The 25088-nt window shown below is 34.3% G+C and overlaps 1 protein-coding gene across 2 annotated transcripts; it reads left to right on the forward strand.

Annotated features, from left to right (window-relative positions):
- The first annotated feature begins 1620 nt into the window (after window positions 1-1620).
- On the forward strand, window positions 1621-23735 carry SLC40A1 (solute carrier family 40 member 1). 2 transcript variants are annotated; one of them, XM_023499331.2, is made up of 9 exons: window positions 1621-2037; window positions 6858-6996; window positions 7762-7829; window positions 11393-11552; window positions 13299-13414; window positions 14904-15030; window positions 18461-18706; window positions 19571-20230; window positions 22039-22352. In XM_023499331.2, exons 2-9 carry the CDS (start codon window positions 6954-6956, stop codon window positions 22350-22352), a joined length of 1734 nt encoding a protein of 577 aa, XP_023355099.1. In that variant the 5' UTR covers window positions 1621-2037; window positions 6858-6953. The 2 variants fall into 2 exon arrangements, with proteins under 2 accessions (XP_023355099.1, XP_003764089.1); XM_003764041.4 differs by lacking the exon at window positions 1621-2037 and having other exon boundaries at window positions 6601-6996; window positions 22039-23735.
- Window positions 23736-25088: the final 1353 nt, after the last annotated feature.

Raw genomic sequence — 25088 nt, forward strand, 5'->3', positions numbered from 1 at the left:
TGACCCAAAGACTTGAAGGAATCCAAGGATAGAAGGTGGAAATGAGGCATGGGGGACAGTCAGTGCAAAGACATGGAGATGAGAAATGGAGCACTTCTGTGTTAGGACAAGGTCAGACCATTTTTGTGAGGGATTTTAAATGTTTTAAAAGACAAGTTTATAATTGATACTACATTTAATAGGGAGTCAGTGAAGTTTGAATAGGTTTTTGGGGGTGAGGTTCATATAGCCATTTATATGTTTAATAAAAATTAATTGTGGAAGATGGATTGGAATGGAGAATAGCCAAGGAAAGAAGGAAAGAAACATGCATTTATTAAGTGCCTACAAGGTCACAGCAATGTATGAATACCATATAAACCAAAGCAGTGTAATGGAACATATTAGACTTAAGACTCGGAAAATCTGATACTTTTTAACTGTCTTTCCATGGATAAAACAGTCCAGATGGTATTGTGGAAAGAACATTGACTCTGGAATCACAGGTTCTAATTTTATCTTTCATATTTACTATCTTTGTGATTTTGGGCAAATCACAACCTCCTTGAGCCTTTGTGGTTCATTTATAATATGGATTTGGGGTTGGAAAAAAGTTTACCTAGATAACCTACTGAGGCTCTAGATCTATGATAGCATGGATTTTTCTGGGCTTAAATAATTCTGTAGGACTACAAATTATATATTTTTTATTATATTTATATGTTAGGGGAAGGCGTTCCCATACTGAGGGAATCACAAGTCTTTGACCAAGTTATTCAAATATTCTTTGTATTTGAGGTGGAGAGGATGCCTCAGAAAACATTAAGCCCCTTACTATTGAAATTTCTAATTTAAAAATGTCAAACCTTTTCTTAATTGTTTCCTGGAAGTAGGGTCCAAAAAAAAGTAAATATAAAACATGGAATGGAATGACTAAAAGGTGAATATTATCAATAAAGTGTTGCTGAAAAAACAAGTGAGGGGTAGGAAAAATAGGGCTATTGGAATAGGAACTTCAAGGTTATTGTCCACATTACTTGAATTTTACTTGGATATTATAATCACTTGGAGTCTTGTAGGAGAATTATGAAATTGGGAAGTATCCAGAAGATAGTAATAAAAATGATTGAATACTTGGTAGTAGACCATTGATAAAAATCTAAACCCACTGTGTCCTGAGGAACAGAAGGCCTACTGAAGATCCAAGCTGAAGACAGGTTAAAAGGTAATAGATTTTAACTGTAGCACAAGAGATTTAGGTTAGACGCAACAAAAAAAAATACTTTTCAGGTTTTAAAGTTCTGAGAAAAAGGGATAAATTTAAGATGATTGTGTACATTTCCTTTTTTTGTTTTGAAAACTTTAAAGAAAATAAGACTATTTCCTTGGATATTTTTATGTCAAGCAGAAGGGTGATGAAATAAGTAGTGATCTCAAGTTATCTTCTAGCCTTTATGAATCCATTATTGGACCAACAACTGGCCTAAGAAACATTACTACAGAAAAATGCCACATGATGATCCTGGACTCTTGGAAGTTTCTGGATACAGACTTCATTTCAGTTTCAAACAGGAAACTGTAGCTTATCTATAAAGTGTGTATGTGCTTATGTGTATGTGTCTATCTAGATGCATGCAGACGCCTTTCAGCACGGGGTATGTTTGGAGGTCAGGCAACATGATTAGTGGAAAAAGGACATATATAAAAATACATCTTCCTAGAAAATTGGTGCTTGCTACTTAATGTTTTACAAGGGACGATTCGACATAGAAAATGTTATGTCAGAAAATGACTGAGAAAATATCAAGTGCATGCTTGAAATATGCCTATGACATGGAGAAGATATACCTATAATATGGGTTTAAATCTCATAGGCTAGTTGAAAGGCTTTTCGTCCAAAAAGATCACAGTTCTAGAATCTAAGTTTTTCCTGTAATAGATGATGACAACTATATTACTTCTCTTCAAAGCAATGTGCTGATGAGTATTCTTTGCAGTGCTTTCAGTGAGGGTGAGACCATCGGATGTAGCAGGAGAAATTCAGAGTACTTTGGTGGGGTAAGTAAAAAAAACATTTTTTCCCCAAGTGGGATTGTATTTGTTAATATTTTATAACTAGAACATATACTTTATTCTCTTCCTTGGATATATATATATATATATATAATATGTATACATATATTCTGATTATTCTCTGATTTTATATATTATATATATATATATATAATATATAAAATCAGAGAACTTTATAACCAGAAGTGATTTTAGAGATTATCAAGTCCAATCTCTTAATTTTAAAGACCTGCTTTTAAAAAATGATAACAGAAGCTCTGTTTCTCAATTATTACATCATTTATTTGTGAGAGACATAGCTTGGTCTTATGATTAAAGAAAGATGCTGGGAGTCTAGAACTCCTGGTTTGCCATTTGTAATCTAACCAAATTTAGGGAACTTATTTCTAATTTTTATCTCCATGTCCCTTCTTCTTTATATGCCACAATTAGTATGTGATTCCCCCCCCCCCATTTATATCTAGGACATTTACTTTTCTATTATGAAGCTTTAAACAACTTCCCAGGGTTTGATTATACAGCTATGGTTCCTTTTTTTCCAGAATATTTTTTCCAACTTAAATGCTGCATAAGGTCCAGTCTTGTGATCTGCTCCCTGCTTTCCCTTCTTCAAGTTTTGCTCCTGAAGACCATTTTGTAATGATGAGAAAACAGGAGATTCACCTCTCCCCCCCATCTCTGAGTTCTCTCTTTGAGAGGAACTGCCATGAGTTACAGTTCTAACTTTTCTCACTCTGATGTAAGCCATTTAATTTTAATACAACCACCTAAAAGTTTAGTACTTATGAGTACTAAAACATGAGTAAAGAACTTCCTGAGAAGTATAATAATAGCAGGAATTAATTAATGTTTATGCGATACTTTGAGGTCCTTGAAATAGAAAGACGCTGTAATCAACAAAGTGTTATTATCCCCTTTTGATTTGAGTCCTGGAAAACAAAATCCAACTGCAATAATGGCCTTTAAAAAAAATCATGGAAGGGCATTAGTTGCCCTTTTTCATCAGTTTCCCTGGCCAAATGATCTTTTCCACTTCTCTAAAGCTATAATGAAACAAAAAATCTATTCTCAAATTAAGTTTTATGAGATGCAGGACACTCCATTTTCCTTCCCATGCCTTTGCATGGGCTGTGAACAATTTTTGGGATGCTCTTCCCTCTTTACCTTTACCTTCTAATTGCTCTGATTGTCTTGAAGACTCAGCTCAAATCAAATTCTAACTTTTCCAGGCGTCTTGTCCCAGTCCTCTAGCAACTACAGACTTCCCCATCTATTCTGTAAATATCTTGTAGGTACTTAGTTAATTTTTTTGTTTCTTACCCACATTAGAGCATGAATTCCTTCAGGGTATGGATGGTTATTTTTTCCTTCCTATCTTTTGGGCTGGGTACCAATGTGCTAAAAAATAAAATGTCTATTGACTGAGTATTGAATATATCTATAAAGTTAGCTATGTATACTTTAAAGCAAAATCAGTATAATTCTGCGCCTTCACCAATCGAAGAAGGAAATTTCTTTTGGAGTGAGAAGACAGAACTGGGTTTGTGAATAAAGAGGGGAGAAAGAGGGCTTAGAAAGTTAAACAACAGTTGTTAAGTAAAGTAACTAAACTGTGAATCTCCTATCTCTATCCTCCAGACCACATCCTAACTGAATCCAAATGTGCTCCACCCTTGTACCCTGTAGCAATACACATCTAGCCCAGTAAGGCACTAAATGTGACCTTTCTAGTTGTTACTTTCACAACTATTTGGCTCACTTCTATCCCAAGGGCCAATATGAAGAATCCATTTTTGGGGTTTTATTGTGACTGGGTAGCAAAATGAAGGTGGATAGGACTCCCTCCAGGGGCTGAAGGATTTTGGTCCCAGGGAAAGAATCTGTAAAATCAGGGCTTGCAGACTGACATAAGGGACAAAGAGGTGAAGTTAGGGAAGGAAAAAGGCAGAGGAAAAAGTCTGTGAAGAGTAGGATGATGGGAAAAGTACTTATGATCCCTTTTTTCCATCTCTCAAAATTCATTCTCAGATAATTTAGGAGAATCACCATGATTGCAGCCTCAAGAATAAGACCTAAGAGATTTAGACCACAAGCACTACATAAGACCTGAGAAGTCCTCTAGTTAAGTGGTGTCATATAGATTGCCACATGTAACTCACAACCTACTTTCCCCACAACAGATTAAAAAGTAATTGGGAAAAATTTTTAAAAGAAATAAAATACAATGAAACCTAGGCAATATTACATTTTAAAACTAAATCTATAGACAGCCCTCAGGGATTAGATTATGGGCCTCATCGCAATTTCAGTCAATCAAACATTTATTAATAATCTACAAAGTGCCCGGAAGCTAGGTGGTATAGTGGATAGAATGTCAGGCCTGGAGCCAGAAGATTCAACTTCCTAAGTACAAATCTGGCCTCAGACTTATTGCTCTGCTTGGGCAAGTCACTTAACCCTGTTTGTTTCAATTTTCTTAACTGTAAAATGAGCTGGAGAAGGAAATGGAAAACTTGCCACAAAAACCTGAAATGGAGTTATGAAGAACCACATATGACTGAAAAATCACTAAACATCAACAAATACCAGACACAGCTAATCTCTAATGATACAAAAAGAAACAAAAGTCATTTACTGCCCTCAAGTTGCTTAGGAACTTAGAATCCAAATGGGCAGACAACACGAAAACAAATATATACAAAGCAATTAACAGGATAATTAGTAAATTAACAGAAGGAAGAAAGATACTGGAATTAAGATGGGTTGTAAAGGATTCTTATAAAGTGAGAGTTTGAAACCACTTTTGTAATCGATTTCTCTCATTTGGCTGTCAATCAATCAAGACACTTTTATGAAGCTTCTTATTTTGGACACTTGGACATAAAGGCTTTTAAATGCATAGAGGGCTTGGAAGTCAGCCCTGCCCCTGATATGTATTGGCTGTTTGACCCTGGGTACATCACTTAATCTCTTGGTTTTCTACATACCTCTCTAAGACATTTTAGGCAACTTATGTTGCAGTGTGGGTGCTGATTTGCTTTGAAAGATGGAGTTCATTTACAAGAGAATTCCCCATACCAATGAAATCATATTCCCTAGCCCAACTATGTAGCCAATAGTTGGTAGGCGCTAGAGATACAAAAACAAAAACAAAAAAATTTTACATCACTTGAGGTGAGACAATATTTACATATATAAATATATACAGAATAAAGAGAAAGTGGCTACTAGTAGTTAGAGGGATCTGAAAAGGCTTAATGTAGAAGTAGAAGGCAAGCTAGAATGTGAATATGATGGAGGAAGAGACACAGAGATGAAAAACAGAGATACAGAGGAAGAGAAAGAGGAGAAAGAGGAAAGAAGAAAGGGAGGGAAGGAGGGAGGGAGGGAGGGAGGGAGAAGAAGAGGAAAGAAGGAAAGAAGGGAGAGAGGAAAAGAGAGAGGGAAGGAGAAAAAAGAGGGAGGAATAAAGGGAGGGAGGGAAGGAGAAAGGAAGAAACGGAGGTGGGAAGGAAGGAAGGAAAGAAGGAAGAAGGGAAGGAAGGAGAGAAGAAAGGAGGGAGGGAAGGAGGGAAAGAAGGAGGGAAGGAGAGAAGGAGGGAAGAAAGAACACAGGAAGGAAAGAAAAAAGGGAAGGAAGGAAGGGGAGGAAGGAAGAAAGGAAGGGGAGGGAGGGAGGAAACGAGGGAGGAAGGAAGAGAGAAAGGAAAGAAGGAAGGAAAGAAGGAAGGAAGAAAAAAAGGAATGAAAGAAGGAAGGAGAAAAGGTAAAGAAGAGAGAGACAAATAGAAACCTTCGGTTTGGGTAACTAAATTAAGAGACGGCGATTTACGTAAGCTTACGTAAAGAGCTTGGGATTTGAACCTAATTCTTTCCCCTTATACTGTGTGTGATCACATTTCGCTAAACACAATATATGTGCATCACGGCACACAGAAAGTTGAAGAAAAAAGAATGACCAGTGAGGCTATTTTTATGAAATGGGCCCCACAAGAGATTCTCCTTCACTGGAAAAACCCACGTTGATGATTCGAGACTTTCACAAAGTATTATACAACCTGTTGTACCCCCACCCTCTAGTGCTAGGACAGAGTATGCACAAGTAACTTCACCGGAGAGCGCCTCCACGTCCAAGACCAAGCACATCCCCTCCCTCTATCCCACACCCCCGTCCCCTTCTTTCCAGGCTCGCGCACTACCATCCCCTCCCACCCCTTGCCCTAGGTTCTCTTCGTCCTCTTTCTCTGCACGCGAGAAAACCCGGACAACTGGAATTCCCACGCACGAAAATGTTCTCAGGCTTCCCACGTCTCTTGTGCGGAGGTCCAAATCCTGTGATTTCAGTGCAGCTTTTTATTGCTAAGAATGAAGATTCTGTCGCCATGGAGGCGACTCTAGTACAGGGCGTAGAGGGATGCACCGCAGTTAGATTGTCAGCGCCCCGCACTCTCAGGGGTGAGCTCACGTGGGGCGGGCGCTGGCCAAATGCCCGCCCAAGCTCCACCCCCAGGCCCGGTATAAGAGCTCGGGTGGAGGCCCTTTTCTGGGATGACAGCTTCAGCTGCTGGGAGCCTCTCTTGAGGCCCCCCAACAGCCATCGGGAGCCTTCTGCCCCTCTCCTGTAGCCATAAGGCTATAGCTTTCCAACTTCAGCTACAGTGATAGCTAAGTTTGGAAAGGGAAAAAAAGAGAAATCCCGGATTGCCCCCCTTCCTTTTTTAAAAATTATTTTTTAAAAAAAGTTTTCTAGAGAATTTGTTTTGTTTCTTTGCTTTTTTTTTTTTTTTTGATGGTGCTGTCTCCAGTTATTTGCACTCCAGTTAACGACAAAAATTTCAAAACATCATTAGCAGCAGCAACAGCAGAGGACAAAGAAAAGTCAATAAGAAACTCCTGTTGTCATGACCGACAAAAATGACCAAAACACTCGTGGAGGATGCTGTGGTGAGTGGGCATGACCAGCTGTTTTTTATGTCAGTTAACTTAAGGGTAAATGTGGATAAGCAGGTTGGGTGAAGATGTAGCTAACTGCAAGGAGTTTTGGTAGTTTTGTATGGGGAGCGGAAGAATTTATGAATTCCATAGTTTAAAAAGTCAGCGAAGAGGAGTTATTTGTATACTGTATAAATATGCCAGAGAGGCAGTTCAGGGGGCAGTGGTCTGGAAGCTAAGAAAGAATTCCCCAGCCTTCCTCTGACTCATCCCATATGTGTTACCCTAGGCAAGTCATGTAAGTTCTGAGTGTTCTAGGGAACTTTTTAGGATCGAAATTTGCAGAGAAGTTACTGCCCTGCATTGCAGACACTTCCTCATCCAAGAGTTCCTTAAAGCTATGGAATCATGCTCTCTTCCTATGGCTCCTTATATATAGACACAAGTATGGATTGGGGAATCGGGTAGGAAAGATTGTGTGTAGCTCTGGGTAAAAGATGAAGAGAAATATACTGAAGGAATATTTGTCTTTTTTGTGCAATTCCTCAAATATTATATGGATTCAAATTAATTGGCTTCATAGTCAAAAAAACAAAATGTCTCCTTTATTTCAAAGATACCTAGTGAGAAACATAGGACTTACTTCATGAAATGATTTAATCAAAATAACTTTAAAAGAAAGAAAATACTGAACACTTGAGATCTGATAAAATTAATAATAAAGATTATCTTTTCACAAAGATAAATGCACCTTTTTCTGCCTTTGTTTCATTGCAGGATCCTTTACAAACTATATTACCTCTGCAAAATGTCTTCTCTACTTTGGTCATGCTCTATCCACCTGGGTAAGCAAAAAATGTACTGTAATAATTGCTACATAAGTTACACAATTTTCCTTTCCTTCTGACATGTGACCATTAAATTGACTTCCAATTAACTTGTGGTGGTGTTAAAGAGCTAAATTACTTAATTAGCATTCATGTTTTTATTAGCATTCTTACCCTCCCATTTTTCAATTGAAACCTGTGATATTAGCTTTATATAGAATTATATTAGAATAGGATACAGGTATCCAAAATGTAAAACCAAATTGATAAAAACTTTTGTCATGTCTATGTCTGTGTCTGTGTACTACTAGATTGTTTTAAAGGGTAATGATGATTCTCCCTTTAAAAGGTAAAGATTGGCTGTAACTTTTCTTTCAAACTATTTGAAAAAGATCATTTTTTTTTTTTTTGGTGGAAGTTTGCTTCTAGTATAGGCTCTTAGAGATTGTACAGAAGGCATGCAGTGATTGCCAGAATTACAGTTATATATGTAATAATTGAATAATAGAATAATAGAATGGTAAGCAATAGAATCAATGAGAATGAATATTTGGGAGATTAAAAACAGCTATGTTTTTAGCTGCTTGCCATTTGTGAAGCAAACCAGTTTGTGATTCAATGAAGTAAGATGCTTGAACATCAAAAACTGTGCTACATTAAAATTATATGTTTTGGTTCTGTCATCAGCAAAATGAGAATAATTATACTGGCCAGCTTCACAAGGAAGGTAGATCAGTCCCTAATTATTGATTTAAGAATCTCTTCATTAATAAATGCTGCTTCTTTTAAAAAACCGAGTGCATCATACTCATACATCATGTTATATTTAATGAGATGAGAATTTTGAGAAAGAAGCCAAGGATGATTAAAAAAAAATTTAAATTCCAAAGTTTTATATGATCATCTTGGACCCACTAATGAAATGGGAAAAATTTATGTCCCAAATTTTTATGTAATAGTTTAATAGTTTCTTCATTCTCTCTAATATCTAACAGCAATTTATTGGTAGCTATTTTTAAAAAAAGCAAGCATATGTCTAAGATTGGGCAGATGAGAATGACTGTAAATAAACTGTAAATAAAGTGTGGTTACTGTGAATTGATTTTAATTCAAAGAGTAGATAAGATATAAGACAAAAAATAAATATCTTTAGGTTAGACAAGAATTCCATTTGCTGATGCAAACCTCATGAGGTTTGTATTTGTGGTCATTTTTGTAGAGAGAACTAGGTACTGGTTTAGACATTTGATCTCCCTCGATGAATGAATTTTTGCTTATATGTATTTTGCTTCATAAATTTGGTTTCCAAAAAAGTTTACATATAGTTCAGTGCTATGATTAACTTCTCTTCAAGGCTCTGTTATATTCAGAGTATAAATCCATTTACAGCAGGATAGAATAGTTGATAAATTATTTTTCATGTTTTATTCAATTCACCTTTGCTAATCTCTCTGTGACCTGTCCTTACTGATTTCACAGCTAAAATGCAATTAGTATGACTTTTTTGCATAATGACAAAGTATTGTTGCCTGAGATCTCCCTCAGCTTATACATCACCTTTGCTATCTGTCCTTACTGATTTCACAGCTAAAATGCAATTAGTATGACTTTTTTGCATAATGACAAAGTATTGTTGCCTGAGATCTCCCTCAGCTTATACATGGGTATATGTTTAATTTTCTTTTTTTTTTTTTAAATTTATTTGGGGGCTAAATAAGCATTATGATAAATTCATCAAAAAGAATTTCTAACAGCAGATCTTAATTTTGATGAAATCTTCTGTCATTTGTTATTTTGGTTTAATTTTTTTTTTTGTATTTTTATAGTATATTAGGAACATGCTAACAATTTCAGTGTGTAAGACCCGTCATTGATTTATCTGATATTTCATCTCTGACAATGATATTTAGTATAGGTTATGAAATAACATGCTTGTCTTCCCTAACCTGAGCTTAAAATCAAAGATTTCTCAGTATATCCCAGTTCAATCATCTGTAAATTTATCTAAATTCTTCAATCTATTTTCAGTTAATACTGTTTCAGGCACATTTGAATTCCATGAACATTTTAGCCATTTACATATTAGTATCAGATTAACTAGAAGCAGATAGAAAGAAAGCAAAAGATAGTCCCTATTCTCAAGGAGTTTACAATTTAAAGGAGGAGACTACATTCAAATATCTGTGTACATACAAGTTATATATGAAATAAATAGGCAAAGATTAAAAGAGGGAAGATACTAGAATTAAGGGGGATTGGGAAACTGTAGGAATCAGTGCTTTAAAAAATAAAATTTTCACCCCTTGAATGTTTTAATCACTTATTCTTCAACAAGCTTTACTAAAATAGTTTGTTTTAAAAAACTCACATGCATGGAAAATATGTTTGTATATAAATGTAAGCCCTTTACTGACCATTTAATGTCAAAATTGGCTCTTGTTAACCTTATCTTTCTGCATCTAGCAGTTCTTCCTGTTAATTTTTTTTCTTTGTAAAATTATCACAGAGAATAAATCGGATCATAGAATCTTAAGAGTTAGGGAGGATCTTAACATCATCAGACACAAACCTTTAATCTTACAGATGAGGAAACTGGCCTTTTCCTGACTGATGTTTGTTCAGTGAACCCTGGGGGGGGGGGGGGGGGAAACTTCACTTATATAAATGCCCACTATGTGTAAATTACCGTGAAGCACACACAATTGTGTACTGTTTTCAATAAAACACTGTTCCTACTTACAATTTAATTGTACTTCTGCAGCTTGCTTATACTATCTGACCAATGGTGTGTCTGATTTTATCCAGGGTTGTTTTGGTTTCACCTCCATCAGTTTTGGTGCATCCAAAAGTGTGATGCCACTTAATTGTGCAGTAGAAATGGATGAATAAGGGGGAAATAGCTCCTGATTAAATCAATCCTTTTCTTTAGACTGATGAGTGAGTGTGGTCTTTCTTTACATATCCAAGGCTTTCATTGTAAATTCTCAGTTGTTGGGGGGATAATGCCTTCTGTGTCCTTATCAGAATTGGTAATTGTTAACTCTTGACCATTATGCTATCAAGTTAACTGCTGATTTGGGGAGACAAGAATGTGTGTCAGAAGAGTTATTATTTTTTTTTTATGAATCCTTTCCCAACTCCACACCTACCCACTCTTGCTCCTTACCGCTAAGTGCTTTCCCACTGAGATTATTTCTTAATTTTTCAGTGTCCCTTCCTCATTTCTGCCTTATGACTTAATAAATTCCTACCTTTCTCAATCCCCCCTTAATTCTAATGCCTTCAGTCTTTTTCAAAATTATTTTCTATTTATCCATATATTAATTGTTGTTTGAATGTTGTCTTCCCTATTAAACTGTAAACACTTTAAGAGCAGGGACTATCTTTTGCTTTCTTTGTATCTGTTTCTAATTAGTCTGATAATGATATATGAATAGGTAAGATGTCTCCTTTGGGATCCTTAGCTGGAGAATCTCTTTCAATAGAAAAGTAGCTTTCTGTATATAATTGTCTAGAAATTGAAAATACTAATGAATTCTTCCATTTCCTTCTTTTTTTTTTTTTTTTTTTTTTTATTCAAGGGAGATCGGATGTGGCATTTTGCAGTATCTTTGTTTCTGGTTGAGCTCTATGGAAACAGCCTGCTCTTAACTGCTGTCTACGGGCTGGTGGTGGCAGGCTCTGTTCTGATCCTGGGAGCCATCATTGGAGATTGGGTAGATAAGAATCCCAGGCTTAAAGGTAGGTATTCTTTGAACCAGCCCTTTTCAATTCAAGGAAACAGACTTTTGTCTGATCTATATTTAAAATGGAATAAAGGGAAGAAGAAAGAAAGAGCAAATTATCTAATTTTTGATGAGAGATATTATGTCAGAAAAAGAGCTATCCTTTCCTTCTACAAAGTCTTCAGATGTTCCTTCTGTAATGGCAGTTATGAGCAAATCAGAGAGTAGTTGAGTTATGAAGTACTTCAACCACCCAATATTTATTAAGTACCTACCTTGATGTCCTTTGACACCAGCATTTCTATTGGGAGCATGGGACCTAGATCCTGGACCATGTAGAAATCCCTGTTATATTTGTGCTCAGGGAGTAAATAAAGGACTTTTAAAAATACCTTTAGCTCCTGGTAAAGTCCAAATGTTAATAATTAACATCAAGTGACACTTTTCTGAGAACCATGTTAAATATTAAAAGCTGGCTTAACTTTGGTTTGATTTCTCTTGGAAATGCAGTGGAATCCATTTATAAGACTAGGGGATAGGATATATAACTATCTTGTAGGCAAACTTTATGAAAATGTCATAGTTTTCATATAGCAATATTTCAGAGAATTTAAAATTGAAAGGTCTGTATCAGTGTAAGATTTCATATTTAAATAGACCAGATTGTATTGGAATGTTATTTTTAGATGTTGCTTCTTAATACTTTTCTCCAAATAGCACAATTGAAGAAAACAGTTCCACACAGCCAAGAAATTAATCAGAGGATTGAACAGTTTCAAGGCAGTGTAAATGGCCAAAGTAGATTTCCTGAATTACTTACTTAATTGTAACCAAGAAAGCCTAACAAGATTGTTATAGGTACTAGGGAAATGTAAAGTTAATTTTAAATTCTGGTCTCCAAACTAGCTCTCTAAAGGACAGTTCTGTATTCTATTTTTTCCTAGTTATTTTGAATGTTACAAGGTAGAGAATGTATGCCTTTTTTTGGTAGCTCATAATTTTTAACACCAGTGAGCTTTAGTCTTTTTATAAGTAAAAATTGAGGAGTAAGGTAAAGAAGATTTTTTGAAATTATTTTTTATTTTTTATTCCTATAACAGTATAGTATTTCCCAAGTGCTTACAGAGATGAAAGAACATTATCCTTTACTATAGCTCTATGAGGTATGCAAAGCAAGCATTTTTTAAATTCTTCAGATAAGATTAATTGAATCAAAGTGAATTAATTGATTGAGATTAATAGAAATATTAATTGAGTTGCCAGAGGTCACATAGTAGCAATGAGGCTTCCTTAAGCCTGTAAATTCCTTGAGGACAAGAACTGTTTTTTAGCTCATTTTGTATCCCCAGCATTTAGCACTGTACCTAGCACACAATAGGCTCTTAATAAATGTTTCTTGATTTAACATGTTTATTGATTGACTTAATCCAGGTTTTCAGACTCAAATGTTAGACTTCTCTAATTCTATACTAATTGGAGATTTCTAATTCTTTTCGTTTGTCTTGTAGACGTCAGTTGATGGTATAGTTGATGACTAATTCTAGGTGTAGCATAAGCTATAAATAAGTATGAATAGGGAAAGTATAGGGAATATTTGAGATAGTATTTAATTCAGTAAATCAAAAGGTTTTTTGTGTATATATAGATGTAAACTGCTTACTGCACTTATATCTTCAAGCAATTTTTACCCCCAAGTGAGACTAGGCATTGTCTTCTCACTACTTTTGTGTATAATAAGTAATTTTTTTCTCCCTTACTATAGTGGCCCAGACTTCTTTGATTGTACAGAATGTTTCAGTCATCACATGTGGTTTCATCCTAATGATGGTTTTCTTACATAAAACTGATCTTCTGAGCCTGTACAATGGATGGGTTCTTGTAAGTTCTGAATTAAATACTTTAATGAAAAGATATTAATAGGTGCTAGTAATAAAAGATTTAAGAGTGTTTTTTTAGTTCTGTTCAAAATATTTTGGCACATTATTATTAATTTGAGATTTGTCTATTGCTTATGAGGAACTATAATGGTATTGGGATTTAACCAATACTATAACCCTCAGACACACATGATATGATGACTTGGGGACTGAATTAAACAATTTCTTAAGGATGATTCATATTGGGATCCTATGGTGGTAGATTCACTGAGAAAAGAGGGATGGAGTGTTATGAAAAATAAAGGATCCAATGTCACTTAATGAAATTGGGCCATGAGGAAAGAATGGATTTCTTTCTGTGGTAGGAAGGGGAAAGAAAATAAATGTTTATATTACATAGGCAATAGACTAAGCAGTTTTACAAAAATTATCTGATTTGATTCTCCCAACAAGCCTGTTAAAGAAGTGCTATTATTACCCCCAGTTTTACAATTGAGGAAAATGAGGCAGACAGTTTAAATGACTTGCCCACCATCATTGTTTGTCCTTCATTCTCCCATAGGACCATGACATTAGTGAGGTGATACCATGCCATGCAAATGAATTGGATTTAAATGAAGGAAGTCCCCTGTCTCACTTTCTCCTCCAAAAACCTCTGAGTCCAGTGGCTAGATATAGATCAGGATTACTGGAGGTGGTGCTGAATGCAATGGGAGGCCTTGGCCTTTTTAAGCTAAGATCTTTAATAGGACTCAGTTTGAGATCAAGAATCTAGAACTATACAGATCTCAATGGCCATCAATTCCAGAAATTCATCACCTTTTTCATATCATGAATTCCTTTAGCACTAATCTATTGAAGCCTATGGAATCTTCAGAATTGTTTTCTTTTTAAATTTATAATTAGGGGAGATGTTAAATTTCAATTAGACTTTAGTGAAAGTAAAGAAGTAATTTTTTTCCCCATTCAAACTCACAGATCCCCATTAGGATCCCTCATTGTAGTTAACACCTTAATTTTGCAACTGAAATTAGGGCTAAGAGCATTAAGCAATTCTTCCCAGGTCATAGAGGCAATAAAGGTCAACTACACAGCTAGTATCTGAAGTCAAATTTGGATTTCCAGATTCCAGGGCAGAGCTTGATCCCCTCAGTAGCCTTGTTGTCTCAACTAAGTCTAGAAAGGTCGCACTCTACAAATATGTCTTTAGCTATTTTGCTTTAAATTATCTTTATGAACATTTCAGCATTTACTTAGTTTCTGTAAAATAAATGACAAGATAAAGAAAATACTTAAATTCCAAAGTATTTTCCAACCTTAGGGCACCTCTAACTACTACATTGTGTGTATATTGAAAATAAAATGGTTTCTTACAAATGAATGTTAAAATTTGAATTACTTAAGTAGGTTACCAAAGAATAATTTGTAAATTTGTAAATCCTTATCCTAAAGGATTTTAACCCTTATTTTCCCCCTTTGTGATTCTTCAGACTTCTTGTTATATCCTTATCATCACTATTGCAAATATTGCAAATTTAGCCAGCACTGCAACTGGGATCACGATTCAGAGAGACTGGATTGTTGTTGTTGCTGGGGATGACAGAAGCAAATTAGCAGGTAAAATATAGTGGCTTTTGTTTGCTTCCTCTACTCCTCCCCCCCTTCCCCTTCTTTTAAAAGTTATTTAAGGAAATATGCTTAAGTCAGTGTTGAGAAGGAAACTTTTTTTATGTTGCAAAAACTCTCTAACAATAACAGTTGGAAAGCATAGTACATTTCTAATATCAGTAGCCAAATCCAATTGACAATAGCAAAATTGGTTTGTACTATAATGATAAATTTATAAAGAGTATTTATTATATTTAAAGCAAGAAGAGAGTGACAACACCTCTTTTTAACTCTCTTAGTTCTGTTAATTTGATTGTTATTTTTTTTCTTATAACTGATAACAAGTAATAAGTTGATTTGCTGTCCTCAAAACCAGGAAGACCTGGCTTTAAGTCTCCCATCTGACCACTGTTGTAACTCTGGGCAAGTCCCTTGACCTTTCATTGATCTACAGAAGTGGTATCAAATTTAAATAGAAATTGAGCTACTATCTCTGCAGGCTATATCTTGACTTGAATTTTTTTCTATTTTTGGGGAATATTTTCTATTTATTTTAGTAATTGTTTCCCATTACATTATAATCTCTTTCTGGTGGTACAGGGAAAGTACATTTGACCCTTCTTCTGTAAGAAGGACTACAATAAAATGGAAGGAAGGTGCTGACCTACATTAATAGATGAAGTTCCTCATATGATAGTTCCTTATCCCAGTAAAAGCACAGGTTCAGTCCCCTAGAGGCAGGGTTACACACTAGTCCAAACTAGAGTGCTAGACTTAGAATCATGAGGACCTGAGTTCAAAGTTCATCTCTCACTCTTATTAGCTATATGACCTGACTGCTAACCTTTTTGAGCCTTAGTAAACTAGCTGCCTAAAATTAATCCACTGTTGTGGAGGGAATTTCCACATCAGTTCACTTAACAATAGTAAAAGATTGAAAAAGATGAATAATATTCACTAGTCATAATCAAGGATATCATGTTTTGCTCAGATTGAAGAAAAAAGATGTTTTTACTTAATACCAAAAAAACCCAAAATTCTTATTGTAGTGTAAGGAGGAATTTTTTTTTACCAGGAACTTACTATATGTAGATAGTTATATAGTCCTTATTTTTTGAAATACTAAAGAATTAGACACAATACAATTCCTACTGGAGAAGTTTAAAGTAACCATTAATTGTAGATATGAAAAAATATTGGTTTATCTATATACATTGTATTCCTCACTCCCAAATTGAATTTCCTGTGATGCATGTTATCTTTTACATAAAATATTATATAATGTTTTCCTTTTCCTACCAAAGAGCTCTCATTTTAAAGAAGTGTGCTCCATATTCAAAGCAATGTAGACCAATACTTAAAAGAACTAAGGAGACTTAAAAAGAATCATTGTAGAGAAAAGTGAGGATATTTATCGACTGTACCAATGAAGCTTAGAGGCACCTATTCCACTTGGATCTCTCCTTTAATAAGAAAAGCTTTCTGGAAGATTTCAGTTTTGACTAAGATTTTATAGGAGGAAATACACAGGTATGGAAAATTTAAGAATATAAAAGTTGGATCACACAAGTTGTTGGCACAGAATTTGCTGAACAACAGTAACCCAGAGGACAAATAGTAAATTCACATTACTTCATAACAATAGATAAGATTGTAAAAGAGGTACCAAAGTTAATGCAAGACCTTAAAGGCTAAAAAACAAGTTTGATTTGATGCCATTTCTTTAGTAGGGGAGTATTTAGAAGTAGCAGTATAATAACTTGAATAGTAATGCCACAGTGCCTTTAGGAACCTGTACAAACCTATCAACAATTTAGTACAGGAGAATGCAGTTCAGAAGACTTTACCTGTGTACCACTTGCAGCTAAAGTAATGATTCTAATTTTCTCATTAACCTTTCTTCTTATGACCAAATGTTAGCACGTAGCATATCATATCTATTTTACATATTGCACTCTAAGATAAAGCCTCGCCCTTCTGAAATGCAGGATAGGTATGACTCATTCTGAGTTTTTTTTCCTTTTAAGGACCCATAATACTGATTTTTCTCTCTATATATATTTGTAGGCTATTTCCTTTAAAAAAAAAATGAATAATTGTTAAACTACGTAAATTATTGGCCATCACATGTCTACCTTCTTAAAATAGCTGATCATTAGTACCTCTTTTATGTGCATTTTTCATGTCTCTTAAAATACTAAAATCATCTGTAAATATCAAAAAGAATATTTCAAAAACCATTTGCTTTCATGCAAATTTATTTCTTAGCTGAAATCTTAGCATATTTTATCCCCCTACTTTTCCAAAGCACAGTTTTAAAGGGCTTCTTTTCCTATTCTATACATCCAAGAAATCAATGTAATATCAGGTTTGATTTGTCCACTATTATTAGTTAAAAATAATTTCACATTCAAAAAGTAACTTGTGCTATGTGTTATTTATTTAATGAATCCTTGGTATTTAAGATTCTCATTTTATTTTCTTTATCTTTAATTGTAATTACTTAGTTTTTTCAATAGCTATTAAAATAGAATCCTCAGAAAATGAAATTTGCTAATTGATAAGATTTTCTATTTGAAAATACAATTTTGGTAGAATTAATAGTTGTACAGGAAATAATCAGCACATAATAGTAATGAAAATTAAAATTGTTTATAATTACAAAATGAGGCAGAATTCATATGACCTTATCTGTTGAATTTAAATTACTTCACACTAATGGTAGTCAAACTTTCAGATGAAAGAGTTTTTCACTCAAAGTATCCTCTTTTTTTTGTTTTAATTTGACATTTTTTTTCTGGCCATATGGATTGTGTCCACACATTAAAAGTATAAGAGACGGAATCTCAATTCAGTATACATTTATTAAATGACTATTATGTTTCAGACAATCAAGTTACTGCAAAACTAGCCTCATTTAAAAATCAATAATACCTTTGCTTCTCCAGGGAAACTAGGAAAAAATTATTCTGTTATCAATAGCTATTGTATATAATGGTAATTAGACTAGAAGGTAATTGACTAGCAGAAGGATAGATAAAATATTAAAGGCAGTTTTTTCTGACCATGTGCCTTTCTCTCAAGGCACTGGACAACACACAGGATCTTTTTAATTCTCTGCATTGTAGGAAATGACAAGACATGTAGATTTCAGGCATAAGTTTTCTTCCATATATAATGACTTTTTTTAATGAACTATAATATTTCAGTTTTGAAATACAGCAAGCATGCATTTCCAAGTATACAAAAACATTTGAGGGATTTTTATTATAACTTGATAAAAAAATCAATAAAATTTTCTGCTAAAACACTACATAGATAATTTTTTTTTTAAAGAAACTTTTTTGAGTTTAGGTCTAGTCTTGATATCATGACTTTTTCCATTTCTCTTAGAAGTTTTTTTTCTTTAATAGCTATTATTAAATTATTTTCCCCTCAGATATGAATGCTACAATCCGGAGAATTGATCAGTTAACTAATATTCTGGCTCCCATGGCTGTCGGTCAGATAATGACATTTGGCTCTCCAGTGATTGGCTGTGGATTCATTTCTGGATGGAATTTGGTGTCTATGTGTGTGGAGTACTTCTTACTCTGGAAAGTTTATCAAAAAACTCCAGCTCTGGCTTTGAAAGCTTCTCCAAAAGCAGATGAAACGGAACTGAAACAACTGAATTTACATAAAGGTATTCTCAAAAAATATGATCAAATCTTTGTATTCTGTTAGTCAAATTAGATGGCTTTGAACATATTCAGAGTTTCTCAATGTCCTAGGAAACTTTAAGAGTATCTGTATCTCCTTTCTAGCCCCCCAACCATACATTTGGCCCTTAAAGTTAAAAATAAAACTTCCTAATTAATGAGAGAATAAAGAAGACTTTCTTTAATCCATTTGGATCTTGTCAGGCTTAGCCATCTCTTTACTAAACACAGGAGGCTTAATGGAGATGATCCATTGGGAAGCAAATGAGATGTGGGGTATTAAGGAGGAGTTAGAGAGAAGTTGACATAAGAACAGATGGAATAAACTGAAGAGGTTATAAAAAGGCATTTCTGTGAAGTCAGTCAGCTCACAAGCATTTTTAGGCACTTATTATGTGTGAGGTACCGTGCTAAACACTGAGGATGTAGTGAAAAGCAAAAGACATTGCCTACCCTCAAGGATAATACTGTCTAATAAAGGAGGCAAAAATAGGAAAGAAGGAATAAGTGTAGTCATTATATAAAAGATGTCATTAAAATGTGGGTATGGCACTTTTTTTTTTTTAAAGAAAATTCTCTAGAAAGTTTATATATGGGGGTTGCTTTTTTATCAGAATACTAAAATCATTACTGAAATTATTTATTTAATACAAATAAAATATAAATAATAAAAATTATTCTAATTACATGATAAAAGAACACTTTGCAATAGGGAAAGTGGAAAAAAAAACTACAATGTTTTTATGTATATTTAAAAGATAAAGACTGAATGGCTTGTGTTTTTCTCTCAAGTTAAATGCTTAAGCATCAGTGCTTCCTTTCTTTCTTTCTTGTTTTTAAATTAACAGATATTGAGTCAAATGTCCAGGAAGGATCCCATCTAATGGGTGAAAAAGATCCTAAGAAGTATGAGTTTGAGAATGACAAAGAACCTGGCTGTGCTTCCCAGATAGCAGAGCCTTTTCGTACTTTCCGTGAGGGATGGATCTCATACTACAATCAACCAATATTTCTTGCTGGCATGGGTCTTTCTTTTCTTTATATGACTGTACTGGGTTTTGACTGTATTACTACTGGCTATGCCTATACTCAGGGCCTGAGTGGCTCAGTGCTCAGTCTTCTCATGGCAGCCTCAGCCATCACTGGTATTATGGGAACGGTGGCTTTCACCAGACTACGAGAAAAGTGTGGCCTGGTTCGAACGGGTGTGATCTCTGGAATAACCCAGATGGCCTGTTTGACCCTCTGTGTGGTCTCTGTTTTCATGCCTGGAAGTCCTTTGGACTTATCAGTTTCTCCCTTTGAAGACATCCGTAATAGATTAATACCAAGTAAGGAATTCTCCCCAGTAGTATCTACAAAAAGAAATGAAACTTTCTCCACAACTGGAATGTACAATTCACTAAATGAGTCTTATCCTACTCAGATATATACAGAGATGAGTCCAAAACCTGTATCTTTAATCTCTGTCAGTCTACTGTTTGCTGGAGTCATTGCTGCTAGAATTGGTAAGAAATTTTTATTTTTTTATTGATCACTTAAGGAAGACAATTCAAGTATAGAAGAATAAAGAATAATGTTCCTTTAAATACTTTTTGACATAGAATTTGTGTACTTAGGTATTATTAAATATAAGTAGATACTTCGGGTTTAAGGATATTTTAAAATATTCTTCATTCTGATACCTTAATTCAGGTAGCCACAAATTTATAATCAAATTAATATTTACAAGTGCTTTCCCCACCTCTAGCATTCCTTATCTTGTTCCATTGGAATTAATTCTGAATGAGGACTTAATGATTGAGAAAGGGAAATAGGCAGTTGATCTCTTTCTTACACTTTTATTTGTATAAAATAAATTTTAAAATAAAATTTTATTTGATAATCCAGAACTTTCAAAGTTATACCACACAAGTTATAGGGTGTTTTTTTTTTTTTTTGTTTTTTTTTTTTTTTTTAACATACAGTTGTGTCACAATACAGCTATATGAGAATAAGGCAGTGTTTTGGAATTTATTCAGAAAAAGCATAGATGAGAATGGCTCTCTTATTTTGTTATTTGTTTTTATTTTGTTTTTGGTAGCTCTAAAAGGAAATACTGGTTCACAAAGTAAGAATTACTTACAGAGCTAATTTAAATATAACTAATAGAGTGTTACTTTCTGGATTTTTTCCTTGAAATGAAATTGCATTCATTTTGTGGCATGAAATAAATGTCCTAAATTATCAGAAACATCAAAATTCAGTCAAGATAGATTTATTCTAAAGAATAAAGCATAGGGCCAGCTAGATTGCATGGTAAATAGAGCACTGGCTAGGGAGTTAGGAGGACCCGAGTTCAAGTTTGACCGCAGACACTTAATACTTACTAACTGTTTGACTCTGCTAAGTCACCTAATTCTAACTGCCTTGCAAAAAAAGAAGAAATCATAGAAATAGAGAGTTTACCAATTAGGTTGTATAGAGAACTTTTTTTTTAAATGTGCCATTTATTCATTCTTTTAAAATTATATTATTTTTAGTAATCTTTAAATATGGTGTAATTGATTGGATTTCAAACACTTTCTTCCATATTGTATATTATATTTGATAAATCAATAGCAGAATACTGAGTTGTTTTGAATAACTTGAGGAATTAAGTCATTAACAAAAATACCTGCTAAAGCTCTATAGGGAATAATAACATTGGATTTAGAGTTGAAATCTAATCCTACATAAATCATCTAATCCCATACCCTCAATTCATTTTATGGATGAAGAAACAGACTCAGAGACTTTTTGGCTTGCCCAAAATTACACTGGTGATAAATAGCAGATCTGAGATTTTAACTTTGATCATCTGAAAATGAATTCATTGTTCTTCCTACTATACTATATGAAGCAGTTGTTATAGGATCAAAAATTTAGGTGTGTACCCTAATTCTGCAACCTGTTTGATTTTGGATAAGACATTGAACATCTCTGGGAACTTTTATGAATTTTAGTTCTTACAACAATGAAGGAATTGGCTTCAATAATCTTTGACCTCCTTTCTAGCTCTAAATTCATGATTCTTTAAGAATCATTAATTTATATGGCATTTTAAACTTTGAAAGTTTTTCCTTATAAAAAACCCTGCAAGATAAATGGTGAAAATATTCTTATCCCCATCCTTTTCAAAAGAATAAACTGAAGACAATAAGGGCAGATCTTTAAATCTTTATTTTACAAATATTAGTAAGGTATTATTTTAGAAACCTGAAAATGTGATCATGAATTAAATATGGGAAAAAATGAAATAATTTTTTTTTTCTTTTTAAAATTACTATCATTACAGGTCTTTGGGCCTTTGATTTGACTGTGACACAGTTACTGCAAGAAAACGTAATAGAGTCGGAACGAGGCATTATCAATGGTGTACAGAACTCTATGAACTATCTTCTAGACCTTGTGCATTTCATCATGGTCATCTTGGCACCCAATCCTGAAGCTTTTGGTTTACTTGTGTTAATTTCAGTCGCTTTTGTGGTAACGGGCCACATGATGTATTTTCGATTTGCTCAGAAAACTCTTGGAAATCAGCTCTTTCTTTGTTGTCCTGATAGAAAAACAGTCTCCAATGAAGCAGAAAGTAATGTGTCTGTTGTGTAACACAGTTAGGTAATTGTTGCCATCTCTGTTACTGAATTGTAGCACCAGTCCTTACTTTTAGGGCACCCATAAATGGTCAAGATGTTTCTTTTGAATTTATGACAGTTATGCCTTAAGGCATGAGCTTCAAAGAAACTAAAAGTTTGCAAATAGGAGTTAAGGAGTCCCCTTAGTATCTAGGGATTTAAACAACTAAGAAAAATATTCCACCAAGTAAAATATGAGGGATATTTGGTAATGCTGAAGCTCCACTTTTGCCCTAAGGGTTCAGAGAACCTAGCATAGAAATACAATGTTTTTGCTTTAATATAGCTGCTTTTTAATAGATGTCCATTGTTAGGTAAACAATCAGGTAGATTGCTTCAGAATTCAGATGCAATGTTTGCTCCTGAAATGGTAGTTGTACTCTTTTTTTTTTTTTTTTTTTTTTTTGAGTAAGACTAGCCTCATGTTCCTCATATCTTATTCCCATCATTTAGGTGTAGTTATTAAAATAATTTCTCCTCCAGCCATTAAAATTAGAATTTGTTAACCTGGTCTCAGTATTATCCTATTGATGGTTGAGGGTTTGAGAGAGATGTGAAAAGTTTTGATACTCATATAGTACTTTCTTGCCATGGATATTTTAGTTGAACTTGGGAGAAGACATTTATTTTTATTATTACCACATGGTATAGACTAGAGCAAAATATATTACACATGTAGCACTTCATATAACAGATTAACATAAGCTGCAGATGTAGTTATAATATAGCATTATAACCACCTTAACATAAAGATGCAAGGCATGCTAAAAGTAGTCTTTCATATGGCAATAACTGGATTATATAAATTAGAAGCTAGAAATGAACACGAGAGGGACATATTTGAATTTTACTCCTGCCACTGAATTAAATCACCTCTATAATTCTGGTGAGTTTTAAAATTGGTGAGATCTATATAAAGTATGAAGTGTAAACTGGAAAAGTTTTTGTTTTATAAACCATCAGACTTACTTTTAAGCAGCTTTTAGTAAAATAATTCTCTGTCCTTTTTTGTAGCCAGAAACTATTTTAAAATAGTTGCATAGCAAGAATGGGTTCATAAATATTTTTCATTGAAATATCTTTAGAAAAATGTAAAGGACTTTTGAATTTTGCTTTCTGAGGTTTACCAGTCATCATTGAATATGCCAGCACCAAGTTGGTACTTTGGCATTAGCCATTGATGCACTTTCATGGAGACTGCAATATGTTGCTATGAGCACTTTCTTCTTTGTGTGTATGTGTATGTGTGTTAATGTTTAAGCTTTTCCTTCTTTTTTCATTTTCCTACAATATGACCATGTGATTTACTTTGTTGTAAAAAAAATCTTTGTAATAAATATTTCTATATAAAAATGTTTCCAAAATGCTTCTGCTTAAACATTTTGATGGGGTGTTTGCTTTAGCTTTGTTAGCAACAAATTTTTTACAGAAGGAACTTTTAAAGTTACAATTTCATAATAAGATTTTAATGGGATGGTTCTGTTTTTACCTACTTTATGCTCATGTGCATGGACACACGAAGGTCACTTAGACAAACTTAGATGGAACCTAGGTAGTAAGAAAATGGTTGATTGTCCAATCTAGTGTGGAATAGCTCAGAGGGTATGATTTTTTTTGACAACATCCATTGGTGAGTAACATAAGAACTTTGCCTCATAGTTCACTAAATAATTAGGCCATTTGCCACAAACTTCCTCCTTTTACTTCCTCCTTGTGTCACTCAGATGCCTTCCGCTACTTTCTCCTTCATCCTCCTTCACGGAAAAAGGCTTTTCTTGCCAACGCAAAGTTGGTGATGCATAAGTGATCAAATTCCATCCCAACTTCTCCAGGCAGATAGTCCCCTCTATCATCCCTATTCTGTTATTAATCTTCAGTTCCTCCCTTTCTGCGGGCTGCTTTCCCACTATCTATAAATATACCAGTGTCTACCCTCTCTTAAAAAACAAAACAAAAATCCTTCACCTGACTCATCCATCCCTGCTATCTTCAGGATCATCTCTCTTAGTTTTTGTGCCTCAACTACTTTTGGAAGAATGTCTCTAAGTTGATAGTTCCAGTTCCTTCTCACTCTCTTCTTAATTCTGCAACCTTTTCTTTCAACTGAAAGTGATCTCTTAATTGCCAAGTCTAATGGCTTTTTCCCCTAGTCCTTACATTTCTTGATTTTTCTTGATGCTTCAGGCATTGTGTCACTTTCTCCCTTTGATATTTTATTTTCTGAATTTTCACAACACTTCTGGTCCTACTGCAGAATTTGAATCCATGTTCTCTGAATCCAGCATGCTTTCCAATGCCATGTTTTGGTCTAAGTAAATTATTGAACTAAATTACAACTGGCAGACCCTTGATTATCCCCATGAAATTGAGGGAGTAAGGGGAGTTTTGAAGTAATTATTATGAACCTAGTTTATAATCTGGTGGGTTTTGTACTTTGGAAATAGTAGCAACATAATGTAATAAAGTGTAAGATTGGAACACATGGGTTTGAGTCCCAGAAGTGTTCCTTGCCTGACTAAGAAACTGAAACTCAGATTATCTTTAAAATTAAGGGAGTATGGGGCAGCTAGATGGTATAGTGGATAGAGCTCCATCCCTGGACCCAGTAGGACCTGTGTTCAAATCTGCACTCAAACACTTAATACTACTAGCTGTGACCCTGGGCAAGTCACTTAACCCCAATTACCTGGCAAAAAACTAGCAAAGAAAA

Source organism: Sarcophilus harrisii, chromosome 3, assembly GCF_902635505.1.
Source record: "Sarcophilus harrisii chromosome 3, mSarHar1.11, whole genome shotgun sequence".
NCBI classification, from domain to species: Eukaryota; Metazoa; Chordata; class Mammalia; order Dasyuromorphia; family Dasyuridae; genus Sarcophilus; species Sarcophilus harrisii.

Excerpts from the sequence above, each read along its gene's own strand:
- SLC40A1 (XM_023499331.2), top strand. The coding sequence starts at position 6,954 with ATGACCGACAAAAATGACCAAAACACTCGTGGAGGATGCTGTG. Across the intron at positions 13,415-14,903 it reads TGTACAATGGATGGGTTCTT|ACTTCTTGTTATATCCTTAT; the intron begins GTAAGTTCTGAA and ends GTGATTCTTCAG. Across the intron at positions 20,231-22,038 it reads AGTCATTGCTGCTAGAATTG|GTCTTTGGGCCTTTGATTTG; the intron begins GTAAGAAATTTT and ends CTATCATTACAG.